General features: G+C 47.1%; 1 protein-coding gene and 1 long non-coding RNA gene across 3 annotated transcripts in view; both read right to left on the reverse strand.

Annotated features, from left to right (window-relative positions):
- Positions 1-6,944, reverse strand: part of GABRD (gamma-aminobutyric acid type A receptor subunit delta) — a 43,338-nt gene extending 36,394 nt beyond the window's left edge. The window contains exon 1 of one of the 2 annotated variants that reach the window (XM_081201596.1): positions 5,597-6,944. In XM_081201596.1, coding sequence (XP_081057722.1) covers positions 5,597-5,664 — 68 coding nt within the window. In that variant the 5' untranslated portion in view covers positions 5,665-6,944. The remainder of the gene's footprint in view (positions 1-5,596) is intronic. The other variant, XM_081201597.1, reaches the window with a different exon arrangement.
- LOC308591208 overlaps positions 1-17,413 on the reverse strand; it is a 186,575-nt gene that overhangs the window by 36,394 nt on the left and 132,768 nt on the right. The gene's annotated exons all lie outside the window — the stretch shown is intronic.

Genomic DNA, 17,413 nt, shown 5'->3' on the forward strand with positions numbered 1-17,413 from the left:
AAATAAACCTCCAAATTCACAATGTTTATCTCTCCCACAATAATATATATCCACTGCATTCTTGAATTCCAATAACTTCAAACTCTACTTGTTTTATGATGTTATCATCCCATCGGCTCCCTTCCCTTCCCTGCTTGTTTGGCCTCTGTGTTGTTTAGTCGTTTAGTCGTGGCCGACTCTTCGTGATCCCATGGGCCAGAGCACGCCAGAGTTAAGCAGCCAGACTTTGGGAAAGTACGGCTTTTTCCATGCCTGACATATCCTCCTACAGTGTGAACTGCTGTCAAAAGACGAATGGTCATTTCATGATCTTCCCAGAGCAGCACTTATTTAATATAACCAAAAAATATTGACTAGAACTTTTAAATTGCTTTTTGAGAGCCTGTCCTCTGGAACAATTGGGCTGGCAATGCCTGCCTGGGTACAGTTTGTTCAGGCATTTTAGGACTGTTAATTTTTAGACTGGACAGTTCAGTATTTTGCTTTAGCAGTTTGCTACTGGATTATTATTTTTTTTACTGGCAGTGGGTTGCATCCAAGTAAGCCCTACTCAGAGTAGACCCATTCATATTAATGGACCCAAGTTAGTCATGTCTATCAACTTCGGTGGGTCTACCTTGAGTAAGACTAGAATTGGCTACAACCCAGTATGTGTTTTCATTTGATTTATAGAATCATAGAAATGTTGGAAGGGACCACAATGGCCATCTAGTCCAACATCCTGCAATGCAAGAATCTCAATTTGTATTCTAGCCTTGTGATTTTAGGGTTTCTGTTTTGCAAACTGCTTAGGGTGACATCCAGTGCTAGTCCTAACAGACATAACTAACAGGTCTATTAGTCTCACTGGGCCTTCTCTGAGTAGGACTTAGTTGGATACATACAACCCTTAAAGCTTTGAGGGGAGAGATGTTCCTCCCTTTGGAAAGCCTTGTAGCATTTAACTGTGGTTAATAAAAGCATCCTAAAGTTTTCTCCTTGTTAACAGGAATCAAAATCCCAAATCTAAAGACTTCAATCTTACACTAAGAGTAAGTCTCTTTGAACTCAGCAGGACTTCTAAATGCTTCTAAATGATGTACAGACAGAGGGGATTGCACTACTAAATCCTAACTTGGCTCCTGCATCTTGTCACGCAGTGGTGGACTGGAGGAGGTGGTTATCACTAAAATTCCCCCTTCAACACTAGCTATTAAAAAGCACTGGGTTAGCTGTGCATTTGGTCACTCTCTGTGCATCCCTCTTTTTTGAAAAATGAAAGCTTTCTCGCCTGTGCGAGGGTGATTGTGTTACCAGTGTAATCCACTCCAGCATCCTAAACCAGCAGTTCATAACTTGTGCTGTGAGGTGGGGGCAGAGAGAGAAACTCAATACCCTCTTGTGCAAGATGGCTGTTAGCTAAGCCTGACCTTAATTTTTATTTAATATTAAATAGGGGGACGGATGACAACACATGACTTGAATACACTTTATCATCATACAATGTGGACAGTATTTAATCTTGTTGAGTTGTATCCAGTGCCAATCCTACCTAGAGGAGACCCATTGAAGTTAATGGACATGACTAACAGAGTTCTGTTAATTTAAATAGGACTCCTGTGAGTAGAACCTTGTTGGAGTCAACCCATTTTCTTGATCCTTCTCCCAAATCTCCTGCTGCCATGTCAAGTATTTGCATATATGCCTGCCATTCCGTGCTGTCTTTTGGGGTTTGTCAACTTTGACCTTGATAAAGGTAAAGGTAAAGGGACCCCTGACCATTAGGTCCAGTCGTGACTGACTTTGGGGTTGCAGTGCTCATCTCGCTTTATTGGCTGAGGGAGCCGACGTACAGCTTCCGGGTCATGTGGCCAGCATGACTAAGCTGCTTCTGGCAAACCAGAGCAGTGCACGGAAACGCCGTTTACCTTCCCGCCGGAGCAGTACCTATTTATCTACTTGCACTTTGACGTGCTTTTGAACTGCTAGGTTGGCAGGAGCTCACCCCGTTGCGGGGATTCGAACCGACGACCTTCTGATCGGCAAGTCCTAAGCTCTGTGGTTTAACCCACAGCGCCACCCGCGTCCCTTGACCTTGACAGGCTAGTTTAAATCTGTGCAGCCAGAGCAATTTACATTTCTGTTCTTCTCCTGCTTCAGTCAACAAAACAAAACAAAAAATTACTTGGGAAAACAGATTTTCAGATAGGGACCCCCAGGACGAACCAGAAGCCATCTAAGTTGGTGACCATCACTGTTATTATTATCTGAATTTTGAACCACTGTTCTCTGAATTTCCATGACGATGGATCATAAGGATCCAAAACATGCTGAATCAATAAAATTCTTCCTTACTTTTATTTGTGATGCTCGTTTTAGAACAACATTCCCTCCTTGCAAAAAAAAAAGAAACAAAGAGAAAATATTACAAATATCACGAGGAACTCTTCCCTGCCCATCTTGTCAGCCCTGAAATACCAAGATTGACCTAGGTGTAGATTAGTAATATAATAACACCCCACAAGAATCTTCCACTGCATTATGAGCTGACACCCCCCCCCATCTCAGTTTCCACTGCATTATCAAATTGATTTCTCCTACCATATCCACATCCAGAAAAGCTCCATGGCTGTTGCCTAGTTAACAGCATCCGAAGAAATGCCACCTCCAATTGCAGACAAGAGAGTTTTTCACCTATCAAATGTGCCCATGTGCACACCTGCGTGCAATTAATGGACAGACACATCATAAATGGGTCCATTTTGTTTCTCGAAACCTTTTGGCCTTCCTCGTCATAACCTGTCCCAGAGGTCAAGCAAGAGTCTGAACTGCCACACACATCCAACTGATCGCATACATACCCTGCTTTCAGATTTAAAAGTGCACAACCTGTTTAAGGAACTTGCACCTAGCTGGAGGTTCTAGTTGTCTAAAGCACTGGTTTCGAATTGGTGGGTTGGGACCCACTACCAGATCGCAGCCTGACTTAAGGTGGGTTGCAAAAGCAGTACTACCAACACACAAATATATATTTTAAAAAATTAAGAAATGGGTCCCCAAGTGCACCATTGGGTTATAGATTCCAAGTCCTGAATAGTAAACAGATTTCACTACAGAATTGTTATTAGCAGTTGGCACCACCAGGAAAGGACTTTTGAGCAGAGTCCAGGGCCTCCGCTCAGAAGGAAGACTTTGAGAGCCCCAAACACAGCTGGCTTAGCACTTTTCAAAGTAATACACATTACAATCTAAAAAGCCACCCCCCCCCGCCACAAAATAGTATTAACCCCATTGCTATTATCATGTTTACATCAAAACATATCCCAGCCTCCAGGGTCCAGAGAGTTAAGTTTGCAAAAACATTTGCTAGAACACCCCCACCTCCCCAGGGTAGTCAAATGTAAATGAGGATGGGATCCATAGAAATTAATTGACCTAAGTGGATCAGCTCCAAGTGGCACTAATATAGGACACAACTGAATGTGACTATAATAATTGCTATATGGACCATTAGTTTATTATTAGAAGTGTAAATGTAATACTGCTTCCCTTGTCCCATCTGGCACAGGTTTACTCAGAAGCAAGCCCCAGACTTACTCAGAGTGAAATACTGGATATAGGACTGCACCTTTTGAAAAGGGCAGAGGAAGGGAGACTGTCTATCTATGTGATCTGATCACCTCTGGCTGTCTTTGAGTATGCACTGAGTGTTTCTTACTTCAACTTCAGATAGCTATGGAGAAACCGAAAGGGGGGTGGGGTGGGGGCTTTCAGCAAAGGGCTGGATTCAACTAAGTCCTACTCAGAGTAGACACACTGAAATGAATGGGACAAAGTAATGTCTAGCCATTCCAAAGGGTCTACTGTGAGCAGGAGTAAAGTTGCATACAACCCACTGAGCCTACTCTCAGTAGGGCACAAGCCACATTTGGGAAGAAAATGAATATATATTTTAAGCTCTGGTCCATAGCTCCTTAAAGTGATACCCAACCCCTTGGATGAACCCTCTAGGGAGATCCCCGGTTCCCTCCTGTCTAACAAGTAGGGCATATTTTGATTATTCTCTCTTCTACTGCAGAAAATCTCCTCCTCCTCTCCGCTGCCAAGTGATCAGTGCAACCTTCATCCGCCGCCCTTGGGAAGACCTAAGAGGAGCATCCGTTTGAGGGCAAAACTCCAAAGCCTTGCAGACAGATCTGCAGCGGCGATTCCCGAGTGCGAATCTCGCCTCCCAGTGCGGAGGAACTCTCAGCAAAGTCTGGTCTCTCTCTCTCTCCCTCCCTCCCTCCCTCCCTCTCTCTCTCTCTCTCTTTTTCTTGTTCAAGCCCCTCGTTCTCATCCTCGTTGGTAAAAGGCATGAGGGGTGTGTACGTACATCAATCTGTGTTTATCTCCGAGTGCGTTATTACCGTCCTTTATTGCGCACACTTCAGACGTACAGTTCATTTCTGCGCGCAATGCTTTCTTGCAAACGGGGAAATAATACCCCCAGCCAAGCGCACCCTAGGGCAGGGTGATGCAAGCCAACCAGCCCCTCCAACTGGGAGGGAACCCCCATTTTAACCCCAGTGCGACTTTCCTACTGAACTTACATAGGATGGGCTGAGAGCCTTTGTTAACGGGGGTCGGGGGAGAGAGTTGTACGCCGTGTACTTTCCTTTCCCAGCTCGCATGGTGCACGAGCTCGTCGAAATCTCATAAACACTCTGCACATACCCAGAGGCAGCCTGTAATAGGAAAGCTCTCTGGCACAAGGCAGGGGGGAGAGATATTCCTCAGCTAACATTAACTCGAATCCTCGGTCCCCCATGATTACTTTGGGATAGGCCCAGCGATGGTCGGAAGTAAAGGAAGAAGGAACTCCTGTACTTTTTAAGAGTTGCGCAGAAAAAAGACATTTTCAGCGCAGGGGCTGGAGGCATGCGGGGGAGAGAATCCCCCTCTCCTGACACAACTATTTAAGAGCTAAGAAGGCCGGTGGTCCAGCCCTTTCTCTTGGTCACCCTAGGACAAGGATGGGAAGGCCATTGCCCCCTGCCCATGTTGGTCACCGCTGACTGTTGGGCACGCTGGCTGCTGGCCGGCAGGGTCCAGCAAACACCCGTAGAGCCACAGCTGCTCCGCATCCCTGTCCCAGGATGAGTTGCAATTTTGCTGGATCTTGCATTAAAAGAAACACACACACCCCGCCTCCTAATACTCAGCACTAGGGTCCTCAGAAGCAAGCCCCACTTTGCCCTGTAATGCTGGGAGATCCTTCAGACCCATCTCTGAGAGCAAAACCCTGCTGACCTCTGCAACGCTCGGCTTCCGGGCTGACGCGCTCAGGATCGCGTCTCCAGGGCGCTTAGGATGGCAGGCGTGCAGCCTAACCACTAGGCAACCCTACCTCGGGAGTGAGTCCCGCTCTGCTCCAGCCGCCTTCCTCTTGAGTTAAGCGCGCCTGGGGCTTGCAGCCCAAAGCCTTCGTCAGAGAGAAGTTTCCCTGCGCTCAGTCAAACATCCTCCCAGCTGGGATCGCTGCCTTTAGATACCTATTTTTTAAAATAATAAAGTAACAAACCCCATTCTAACTAGAGAAGGGAGTCGCTTCCCACGGCGCGCTTGCTCCTCTTACCTGGTGCAGGTGTGCTGTTGGGTGCAGAGCAGGAGTAAGGAAGGCAAAACCCAGGTCAAAAATTCCATCTTTTCCTATACAGTATACGTGTGTGTGTGTGTGTGTTTAGATAGGTCCCCAGCGCTGTTCAGACGAGGAGAAGTTGGCAAATCCCGGCCGGGCGGCAGCAGCAGCAGAGGCGGCGGCGCATCCTGCGATGGGGTAACGTCGCCATCCTCCCGAGAGCATCCACAGACTGGTCCTTCTCCTGCCCAGGGAGGAAGTTGGCAGAGAGCAAGTCCTCCTCACGCCAAGTGGCTCAGTGGCCGCCAAGGCGACCGCGCAGCTCCCACCATCGCCCCGGAGTTGGAGCCGGGGTAGCGAGAGAGGGATGGAGAGCTACTCCGGGACAGGCACTACCTGGCTGCCCTGCCTTGCCCCGCTCCGCTCAGAGGGGCGCCTTCCCTGGATGCCAAAGGCAACGCGCACCCGGGCACCCTAAAAATGGCACCCTGCCCCACATGGCTCTCTCTCTCTCTCTCTCTCCCCCTCCCCTTCTCCAAGAAGGCGAAATTATTCTCCTTCTCCCGTTATTCTTCTTTAAACATAAAAAAGCAGATCCGTACAAAGCTGGTGGCCGAAAATAAACCTTCTCCGAAATTACAGATTTTGAGCATTACCAGAGAGAGCGCAGCAGCTGGAGGAGGAGGAGGAGGAGGAGGGCTCAGCGCCTCTCCACGTGCTCAGTTCGAGCCCAGATTTTGATTATATGTATATAAATAAATAAATAAAAAGAGCAGTCAGGCGGTCCCCAAGGCACAGCGAAGCGGGGTTGGGGAGAAGGCAGAGGAGGATGGCAGGAATTATTGGGAAGGAGGGTCTTGGAAAAAGAAGGCGAATTCTCTTTCTCCCCCACCCCCTACCTTTATTCTTCCTGGGAAAAACAAGCTGTCAGTTTCAGGAGGGATGGGTGGGTGTTAGAAGCACGCTCTTCTCCCCCGCATCCGTCAGTTTCAGCTCCAGAGGTTTTTTTTTTGTTTTAGTGGGGGGTAACAGAAGCAGAGTAGTGCAAAAATGCCCGAATAAACTCAGCCACCCAATCTTGGGGAGGGGGTGAGAGTGTGAACAAAGAACTTTGTTTGAGCTCAAGGTTTCAGAAATCATCCTGGAAGGGGGGGGGTCATTGGTGGCCCCCCAGAGGCAGAATTGTCTTGGTGATTGGGGAAGGGCTGTTGCTTTATGGTTAAGAACCGGCTTTGGGTGCAGAAGTTCCCATGTCCAATGCCCAGCAATATCTGTTCAGGGTGGGAAAGACTCCCTGTCCAGAATCCTGGACAGCTGCTGCCAGTCAGTGCAGTCAATACTGGGGTAGGGGGACCAGAGGTCTGCCTGGGTCTTAAGGGAAGGACAGCAGATTAGTTATCAGAGCACCTGCCCTGCATGCCAAAGGTCTCATGTTCACTCCCCGACCACCTTTAGTTGGAGAAGGGGAAATTCCCTGCCTTAGCCACTGCCAGTCAGAGGAGACAAAGCTGAGCTAGGTGAACCAAAAGATCTGTCTCCACAGGCAATTTCCTAGGAGGAGAGTTGGAGTCCAACATTAGTCAGCAGCAGGGGCGCCGACTTATAAAAAATATTGGGGGGGCCCATACCGGGGTCCTGCCGCTGATTCGCTCGGGTAGCTGGGAGAACGCAGTTCGAGGTGGCAGTGTTGGGGAGAGACCCTCGCTCAGGGCGCCACTAGACTTGGCGGCCGGCAGACTATCTGGGGGGTTTTGGAGCGTATTTCGGCGGAGTGATTGGGGAGGAGGGGGCTTGTTGCCGGATTCTTCAGCTGAGCCGGAGATCCGCTGCTGGGGGTCCCTGGGCCGAGTTGTGAGCACGGCCTGCTGAAGGGAGATCCAGCCGATTGCGCGACGGGGACGGCCGGGGCTCTCCGGCTAGGGCGCGCGGCTGGCTGGCTGGCGAGGGAGCAGGTGGGGAGGAGGCGGGGGTCCTCACTCTCTTAGGAAACGCACCCGCGCGCCCGATTGCCACGAAGTCCGAAGGGTGCGTGTGTGGAATTAAAAAGCAAAAACGAGATACGGGCAGGGCAGGCAAAGAGTTTTCTGCAAGAGGATGGAGGGCAGGTTGAAGAGAAAATCACTCAGGATGAGACAGTCAAATCAGCCATGATAAAATGGGCTCAGGATATTGGGTATAACATCATGTTTGAGGACTGGGAAAGGTTATGGACCACCGGAATGAAATTCACGGCATGTAATGCCTTGAAGGAAAATATTATGAAAATGATTTATAGGTGGTACATGACCCCAGTCAAGCTTGCAAAAATATATCACCTGTCTGATAATAAATGTTGGAAATGTAAGGAGGCTGAAGGGACATTCTTTCACCTCTGGTGGACTTTTCCAAAAGTGAAGGCCTTCTGGGAAATGATCTATAATGAGTTAAAAAAGGTATTTAAGTATACCTTTCCCAAGAAACAAGAGGCCTTCCTCTTGGGCATTGTTGGCCAGAAAGTGTTAAAGAAGGATAGAACTTTCTTTATGTATGCAACTACAGCAGCAAGAATACTTATCGCAAAATATTGGAAGACACAAGATTCGCCCACACTGGAAGAGTGGCAGACGCAATTGATGGACTACATGGAACTGGCTGAAATGACTGGCAGAATCCGAGATTTGGGAGAAGAAACAACGGAAGAGGACTGGAAAAAATTTAAGGACTATTTACAAAAACAATATAAGTTGTATGAATGTTAAAAATTTACACGATTCGGAAACTATAGCTTCAGCAATTAGATTTGGGAAACAGGAAATTATATTTTAAGTAAGAAAAGGTCAAAATCTAAGGTAATACTATGTTTAATTTAAGATATAAGTAACTGATGAAAAGTATGTTAAATTTAGAGGTATAGTATTTGAAAAGTACAAAATAAGGTACGAAACAAGGTAATAATTTGCTGATATCTTTATTATAAAGAATGCAGGGTAAGGGAGATGCGAGGAAGTCCAGTTAGTTATATAAAAAATGTGTTGAATGGTTGGTTTTCTTTTCTTCTTTTTCTTTTTTTCTTTTTCTTGTTCTTTTACTTTTTTCTTCAGTGTATGTTTCTAACTTTGTATTTGAAAACTTAATAAAATATTTATAAAAAAAGAAGAAGAGAAAATCCTTTCGCTTTTCTGGGGCGCAGGGAAGTCTCAGAGCCGGAGGTTGGGGAAGGGACCCCCTTTGCTCTGCCCTCTTCTCCCGTCTTAGATTTGCATGGGGGTCCCCGCCCAAGCTTGCCTGGCCACCGGGCCACACAAGGGCCGCACTCTACGCGGCACACCTTGCTAGCCGCGCAGCTGTCCTCCGCGGCTGCGGAGCGGCCCTGCGCCGGTGCCCAGCCCCTCTGCGTGCCCGCTGCGCTGCCAATGACAAGCGGGCGACGTCGCGGGCGGGGAAGGCGTCGCTTTCTTTCCCGATCCTGCATCCTCCCAGTCTTCCAGCCCTTTTTTGGGTTGGAAGCTCGTCTCGTTCGCCCTTCTCCTTTCTTCACCCTGCGCGCAATTTCCCTCCCTCGTCTCCCTCCCCATTTCTCCTTCCTTCCTTCCTTCCTTCCTGACTGACTGACTGACGGGCTTGGGCTCAGGCTCAGGCTCGGGCTCGGGCTCCGGGTCGGGCTCAGGCTCAGGCTCGGGCTCGGGCAGCCACAGCGTCGGCGGTGTTGGCGATCGGCGGCGCGGGGGGATGGCCCTCCCGGGGGAGCCGGCGCTGCTCAATGGGGTTGCCAAGGAGACAGGCCGGCCGCCCCCCTCCCCCGGCCCGGCGCCCCCCGCCGCGCCGGTGCCCGTTATCGAGCTGGTGCGCGCCGGGCGCCCTATAAAAGCCGCGGACGCGCCCACCGCCGCCCGAGATTATTGGGGGGGCTGAGCCCCCCCAAACGAATTTTTGAGGGGGCTCGGGCCCCCTCAAGCCCCATGGAGTCGGCGCCTATGGTCAGCAGAGCAGGAGGCTCTTAATCTCAGGCATGTGGGTTTTTGCCCCAGGCTGGGCAAAAGATTCCTGCATTGCAGGAAGTTGGACTACTAGGTGACCTTGCTTCTCCCTTCCAACTCTATGATTCTATGATCTGGAGGGCTGTAGGTGCAGTTTGCCTGGCAAGTGTTGTAGTGCTTAGAGTGTCTGACTAGGACTTGGGAGGCCAAGGTTCAAATACCCATTCTGCCATGAATGAAGCCCACAGGATAACCCCAGGCCAGTCACGATCTCTCAGTCACAGGATGAGGATAAAATGGAGAGAGGGAGTACCATGTATGCCACCTTTAATTCCTTGGAGAAAATGGTGGGGTATACATGCAACAATAAATAAATAAAAGTTATACAGTGGTACCTCAGGTTAAGTACTTATTTCGTTCCGGAGGTCCGTTCTTAACCTGAAGCACCACTTTAGTTAATGGGGCCTCCTGTTGCCGCCGCGCCACCAGAGCACGATTTCTGTTCTCATCCTGAAGCAAAGTTCTTAACCCGAGGTACTATTTCTGGGTTAGCGGAGTCTGTAACCTGAAGCATATGTAACCTGAAGCATATGTAACCTGAGGTACCACTGTACCTGCTGAAATTTCCCCTTCTGCACAGCTATTTAAGGTACGGGTGTAACCATTTAAAGTGTCCACTTTTTGCATTTCCCATCACACTTTGCTCTCTGCTGCCCTTCCTTTAAACTGGCCGTGTTCCTTTTATAATAGACAGTGAACAGCACCATCCCATATTTGTCTATGCTCAAAAGTAAATGCCATTAAATTACGTGACATTTTATTTATATACTCCTTTGTGGACCAGTACATGAATACAAAGGAAATATGCAATAAAAGTACAAAAGATTAAGTCAGTCAAAATGTTCTTGTCCATCCAGAACCACATTGCCTCTGCTGTCGCTCACTTGCCAGAGTTGTGGGTCACTATGACTTTTCTTCAAGTTAGTGCAACAGCCTAAACACATAATTCAGCATTTCTATATTGTTTTGCTGTTTTACCAGCTTATAAAATTGCATTTTGATATTGTGTACTGACTTTTCGCTTGTGATCTTATACTTGTCATTGGCTTAGAGATTTTGTTTTATTAAGCAGTACACACTGTAAGTTATTGGAATGAAATGAAAACAGTATACAACCATCAAATCACAAAAACCCATCTCATTGGAGGTATGTTGGGTGGCCATCTGTCAGGGATTATTTAGCTATGATTTGCTTCATTGGAGGAGGTTGGGCTAGATGACCCTTGTGTTCCCTTCCAACACTACAATTCTATGATTCTATGGCTATGTACCAGGATTAAAGCTTCAGCAAAGATTCAGTCCTCTTCTAGATGGAATTAGATTTGTCAGAAGAAGATCAGTCCTTCTCCCAACCTCCACCTGCCACAGATAAGCCTTGTTCATTGTGAAACTACAGTTATCCAGCAAGACAGGTTTGTGGGTTTTTTGCTCCTGAAAACTGGTGGTGGTATTTAAAGAGTACTGCTTACCAGGGAGAGCATGCAATTGCTCTTTTTGAGGGGTGGCAAGATCAGCACATGCAAATGAACCTCTCCCCCCGAGACCAAGGGTTGTGTTAGCTTCCATGCAAACTTCTGGGGGACACATGCCAGTTGTGCGGGGGCCAGAGGCAACAGCAGGAGGACCAAATGGTGTAAATTAACCTTCGTACAGTAGGCTAGAAGGACGTGGGTGGCGCTGTGGGTTAAACCACAGAGACTAGGGCTTGCCAATCAGAAGGTTGGCGGTTCGAATCCCCGCGACGGGGTGAGCTCCCGTTGCTCGGTCCCTGCTCCTGCCAACCTAGCAGTTCAAAAGCATGTCAAAGTGCAATTAGATAAATAGGTACCACTCCGGTGGAAAGGTAAACGGCGTTTCCGTGTGCTGCTCTGGTTTGCCAGAAGCGGCTTAGTCATGCTGGCCACATGACCCAGAAGCTGTACATCGGCTCCCTCGGCCAGTAAAGCGAGATGAGTGCCGCAACCCCAAAGTCGGTCACGACTGGACCTAATGGTCAGGGGTCCCTTTACCTTTTTACAGTAGGATAGGGCACTCAAACAACTCCCCTGTTTCCTCCATCCAGATATGGAGGAGGCATTTTCAGTATTTAAGGCCACATTCCAGCCAGGCAAAAACATGGGATGGCGGTAAGAAGCAGAGCCTTTGCGGGGCAGGGGGTGGCTTGCAGAGAGTTCTAAGGGCCAGACTGATAGGACTAGAGGGCCGCTTTCAGTACCCAAGCCTGATGTTCCCCACCCCTTGCAGCAGAGGGTGGGGTTTGTGGTGTGCCTCATGCTTAAAGCTGGGAGTGGAGGAGTTGCCTTGTCTGCCTGCCTATGCCATGATACTTATTTTTAGTTTCTGATCGCTTGTATTTAAATAGACCCTAGTGGAAAAGAGGATGCAAGATGACAAGCCCCGCAGAAGTCTTGAGTTGGATAATCTCTCAAAATGCTCTTCTCAGAGATGTAAATCTGTTCCTTTAATCCAGGGAAAGATATGTTAAACGCTCCATCCATGTTTGCATCTGGCCATGCCCACTGCTAGCATATGGCCCCTGGAAGATTGTCAAAAAAGGAATGTGGCCCTTGGGGTGAAAAACACTCTCATACGAAAAGAACTTTAGTGTAAATAAAATGACAACTATGAAGGGGGCAGGGAATGCCTGAATTATAAACTCAAAGCAGACGTCATCTTCAGAAAGGCATACCCTCCCTATTCCAAAGGCGGATGCTTCTTCTAAGATGGGCAGTTTTTATTAGTATGTAGATTAAAAATAATTTGCATTCCTTCCCCCACACACAATGTAACGGTCAATTTAATCAGGGGAACCTATTTGGTTGATTGGTTGCATTCATCAATCAAAAACATTTCAATCAGTCAGCTAAACATTGTACCCTTATTTATTTTTAAAATGAAATTAATCAGGAGTTGTCACACAAAAGGTCCTAGGTTAAAATTCCCAGGTAGGACTGGCAAAGAGATTGAGTCACAACCAATCAGCACAGGCTGTCCTAAGCTACATGGACCATTAGCTGATTCAGTATAAGGCAACTTCCTGTGGCTTAGGAAAATGGCCACAGCTCAGTAGTGGAGCATCTGTTTTGCATGAAGAAGGTTCCAGGTTCAATACCTGATATCTTCTTGTAGGTTGGAATATCCCTTGCCTGAAACCCTGGACAGTGACTGCCAGTCAGTGCAGACATGGACAAATGATCTTATTCAGTATAAGGCAACTTATTACACTTTTTCAGAAACACACTTTTTCAGAGTTTACAAACTACTAATTCCCAGGAGAGTCTGCCCCTTGTATTTCGGTATAAATCTGTGATTTGGTCATATCTATTCTATTGGAAGGAGACAACCCAAGTGCCAAGACTCATGCAGAGACATAGAAGTCAACTCCTAGGGGCCAAGGTCCCTTCACCGCCACCCCCTAAAATATTTGAGAGGGCCAGCCCCCGCAGTTGATCAACATTGCCATTCAAATGGTGTGGATGCACCACATCATGTGATCAGTTATGTAGGGTGGGGCTTTATTCAAGTTTATTCAAGTTGGCACTCCTGTGCAGAGATGCAACAGGAAGGCTCCCCTGAGGTCAGCTCATTCTCTAGGGGGAGGCTGACTGGAAGAAGGCAGTCCAGAACAGTGACTCTTCCTGAGGTGTGGTGGGCAGCCTTTCCTGAAGGCAGCTCATCTCAGTGCTGGGGTTGTTTCACATGCATAATGAAGATATGAAATAACCCACAGCGGAGGCTGACTGAAAGGAGGCAAGCTGAGATTGGTACAGTGGTACCTCGGGTTAAGTACTTAATTTGTTCTGGAGGTCCGTTCTTAACCTGAAACTGTTCTTAACCTGAAGCACCACTTTAGCTAATGGGGCCTCCTGCTGCCACCACGTCGCCGGAGCATGATTTCTGTTCTCATCCTGAAGCAAAGTTCTTAACCTGAAGCACTATTTCTGGGTTAGCAGAGTCTGTAACCTGAAGCGTATGTAACCCGAGGTACCACTGTATATCATACAGAGAAGCATCTTCAGATGTGCATATTCACATGTACAGATTGCTTTGTGTGTGATGAGCAGAAGCTGCTCTGTAACAGATTATATGTAATAAAAGTCAGAGGTGTTGTACAGAAGAGGGAATTTTGACAAATGCCACTTCTCCTGTTACAATTTTGCAGCAGTGAGGAAAAGTGTGCCTGCTAAGGACCTTGCGGGAACATTTGGGAATTCAGCTCAGCACAGATGTGAGCTTGCAAGAGTAAAGAAATTCATAAGGAAGATGAATTGCATCTGCCAGAAGCTGGAAGTTGTTTGTTTATCCCGGGTGTCTTTTTTGTTTCAGCCAAGTAAACAGAAGTCACACCTCATAAGTCACTTTGTTGGGTCTGGAGCAAAATGTGTTTCAGTTCCTTCTGCTTGAAATCTGTTTTCTTGTAGGAAGATTCTCTTGTCACCTTTTGGGACCAACTTTTGCAAAATACAGGCAGATGGAGTCTGGGGTGTTCTCCTAAGGATGCTGCAGGGCAGGGTTGAGGAACCTCAGACCTAGGTCCCAAATACAGCCTTCCAGGCCTCTCTCCCTAGCCCTTGTGACTCTCTGCAACCACATCCCTTCCCAAGGGCCACTTCCCTCACTGGCCCTGCATCTCAGTCTCCCTGAGTGCTTTTGCGTGGTTGGGAATGTTATGAGTTTGTGAGTGCCAGACCCAGTCTAACCTCTGGACCCAACAACTGTTAAAATATAAGCCAGGCTAGCTTCCTGTGTTCGGGTAATCACCTGGGTGATGGGCCATTAAGAGAACAAAGGAAAAGTGGCTCTGTGCTGGATAGCAATGGGGTGGGGCCCCTTCTCCAGATCTTAGATAGTTAGAGGGACAAAGGCAGAGTCTGAGGGCAAAGTTTTGCTGTGATGTGATCTAGTGGAAACAGCTTCAGGCTGGAAAGGCAGAGAGAAAGTGCCATGGCTTATTTCTGCTTGACTTCAAGGTTATGCCTATAGAAGAAACAAGACTCTTTTGGGGTGTTGATGCTGTGAACCCCGCCAGCATAGGCTCAGTTTGTATATAAGTGTAAATAAACCATATTTCATAAAGACACCACTGTCTCTGCTGTGTCGCATTCCAACACGCACCTGAAGCCCCTGGAATCTTGCACTGCTCAGAGGCTGGGGTGAAATGTGCTCTTGAACTCTGATAATGCCTTTTGTTTGCCTTGATGGAGAAGAGATGTGCAAGCAAAGGTAAATTTTACATTCATTGCTTCACCCACTTTAGCCTGTTGCCCCACCCACCACTACCATGTGGAATAATTGGTATATTGTGTTTATATTTATGTTTTAAATGTTTTGTAAATCACTCGGGAGACCTTCAAATAACAAGCGTCTAATGGGCAACAACAACTAATTGACCCCAGGTACTGATAGGATCATGACCAGCATGGCTGATGTCCATTGGGAATGGTAGCATAAAAGACAGGGAGGCCAATGGCAGGCGGAGTCTGTTTTATCCCCATCCTCCTCTCTGCAAAACTAAGGAAGGGGGGGATCTAATAGCCAGGGTCACTCCCTGGGCTAGCTATAAGTAAATAAGTAAGAAGGCAGGCAGATGGGAGTTGGCTGAGAGCAGACTGAGACTGGCATAATGGACCAGGTGTTTTCAGGACCTTAGAGCTACAACCTGATCCATTAATTCTCTGTAAGAGAGCAACATCTTCAAGGGAATGAGGGTGATTTGTGTGCTTTGTTTAGTTGGATCCGTATATTTTTCATTATTATTATTCTTTTCAAAAGTTGCACCTGCATTGTTTCAGGTTTTTCTCATGGATCACTTTCAAAGAATGACAGGTGGCTTCATAGCCACCTGTCAGCTGAGCACCGCTAATTGTCTCGTGCAATTTCCAGAGGCAATAAATAAATCAAGTCCATCCCGTCTCCCCTCCCCAAATTCACTACATCCACAATTAGTTTCGCTCTCTCCCACAAGCTCTGCATGAACACCTAAGGAAAGGCGGTTATGTGGCAGCCTCTCCAAACATCTCTGAATATATAATTGCACACTTGTCCCTGTCTTTACAAGCGGAGCTGGAGATATCAATAACAATCTCGCCACAGGAATATTTGATCTCTTCTGGGTGAGTTTGCCCAGGGATTGCTTCCAGTTCTACAGCTGGTGGGATGAGCACTTGAACAATAGTATATATCACACCCTATACTACTGAACGCAGGTAGTGTGTGCCAACAGGATTGTAGCTAAAACAGGGCCACTGAGAAATGAAGGATGCTCAGCAGGCTCAGTGGGGAGACTCCTGAGGTTTGCAGAAGTACAAAAGAGACTTTAAACAACAAAAACCATAAGCCAGCCACATAACAAAACAAACCCAAAACAGCCCAATGAGAATTGACTGTGCTGAATAGCCACTAAGGTAAAGGTAAAGGTACCCCTGCCCGTACGGGCCAGTCTTGCCAGACTCTAGGGTTGTGCGCTCATCTCACTCTATAGGCCGGGAGCCAGCGCTGTCCGCAGACACTTCCGGGTCACGTGGCCAGCATGACAAGCTGCATCTGGCGAGCCAGCACAGCACACGGAACACCGTTTACCTTCCCGCTGGTAAGCGGTCCCTATTTATCTACTTGCACCCGGGGGTGCTTTCGAACTGCTAGGTTGGCAGGCGCTGGGACCGAACGACGGGAGCGCACCCCGCCGCGGGGATTCGAACCGCCGACCATGCGATCGGCAAGTCCTAGGCGCTGAGGTTTTACCCCCAACGCCACCCGCGTCCCAATAGCCACTAGGGACAGGCAAATGTGTCCATTTCTGATTCTCTTGAGTTCCCTGTTTTTGTTTTACCGTAAGTTCAGTTCTCCACATTTCCACATCAGTTAGTAATTTTTTTTAATTTAAAGTCCTCATGAAAAATTTTCAGCATCTTTGTGCAGATTTCTCTTAATCTACACATATTTTATTTATTTATTTATTTATTTATTTATTTACGGCTATTAGCCCATAAAGTATGTACAAACATAAAAGCACAGAGGCATAAAGACCAATATATTCGGCACCAGAAGGTGAACATACACATATTTGTACGCAATTTTGCCTACTATACACCACCTTCCGCTGGCAAGCCTTTGTCCACAGAGGAGGCACCTGGTGACAAATCTGGATTCAAGCTGGAAATCTGCACTGGTCGCCTGTTTGCTACTGGGACAAATTCAAGGTGCTATTATTAGTATATAATGCCCTTTGTTTCATTAGCCATGACACAAGTTCTTTCCTCATGTTAATTCAGAGGAACAGCCTCTAAATTCTGGTTTTCCAGGTAAAAATGCAGAAAGCTAGATAACTAAATTAACCCTTTCTCTATATACAATGGTATTAAGCTGCATTGCACATTTTGTTATATCTTAGTTTCCCCTCCCCTTCTCTTATTTTTCATCTTCTTATGTTTTAGTATCATCGCTCCTGCTGTATTCAGCATTTGCATACATTTGTAACACATTTCTTATGAAAAAATGACAAGGAAGGTCTTTTCTTAAGAGAGAGAGAAAGAGAAGTGGAGATAACATAAAATTTCCCTCTCTGTAAGACAGATAATCAAATTGGCCTACCTCAGAGGGTTGTTCTGAGTGTGATAAAGATCTCAAGCACACTTAAAAATTTAAAAACGCCACATGATAGATATACACTGGAATGAAATACAATAAAGTACAGGGCACTCCTTCTGTGTGATATATATGGTATTGCTGTTTATGGATATAGGTTCGCTTTTCCTTTCCTGCGTTTCCAAGGTGACAGCTACTCATATAAGCTAAAAAT

The sequence above is a fragment of the Podarcis bocagei genome (assembly GCF_964188305.1).
Source record: "Podarcis bocagei genome assembly, chromosome: 7".
Taxonomy (NCBI): domain Eukaryota; kingdom Metazoa; phylum Chordata; class Lepidosauria; order Squamata; family Lacertidae; genus Podarcis; species Podarcis bocagei.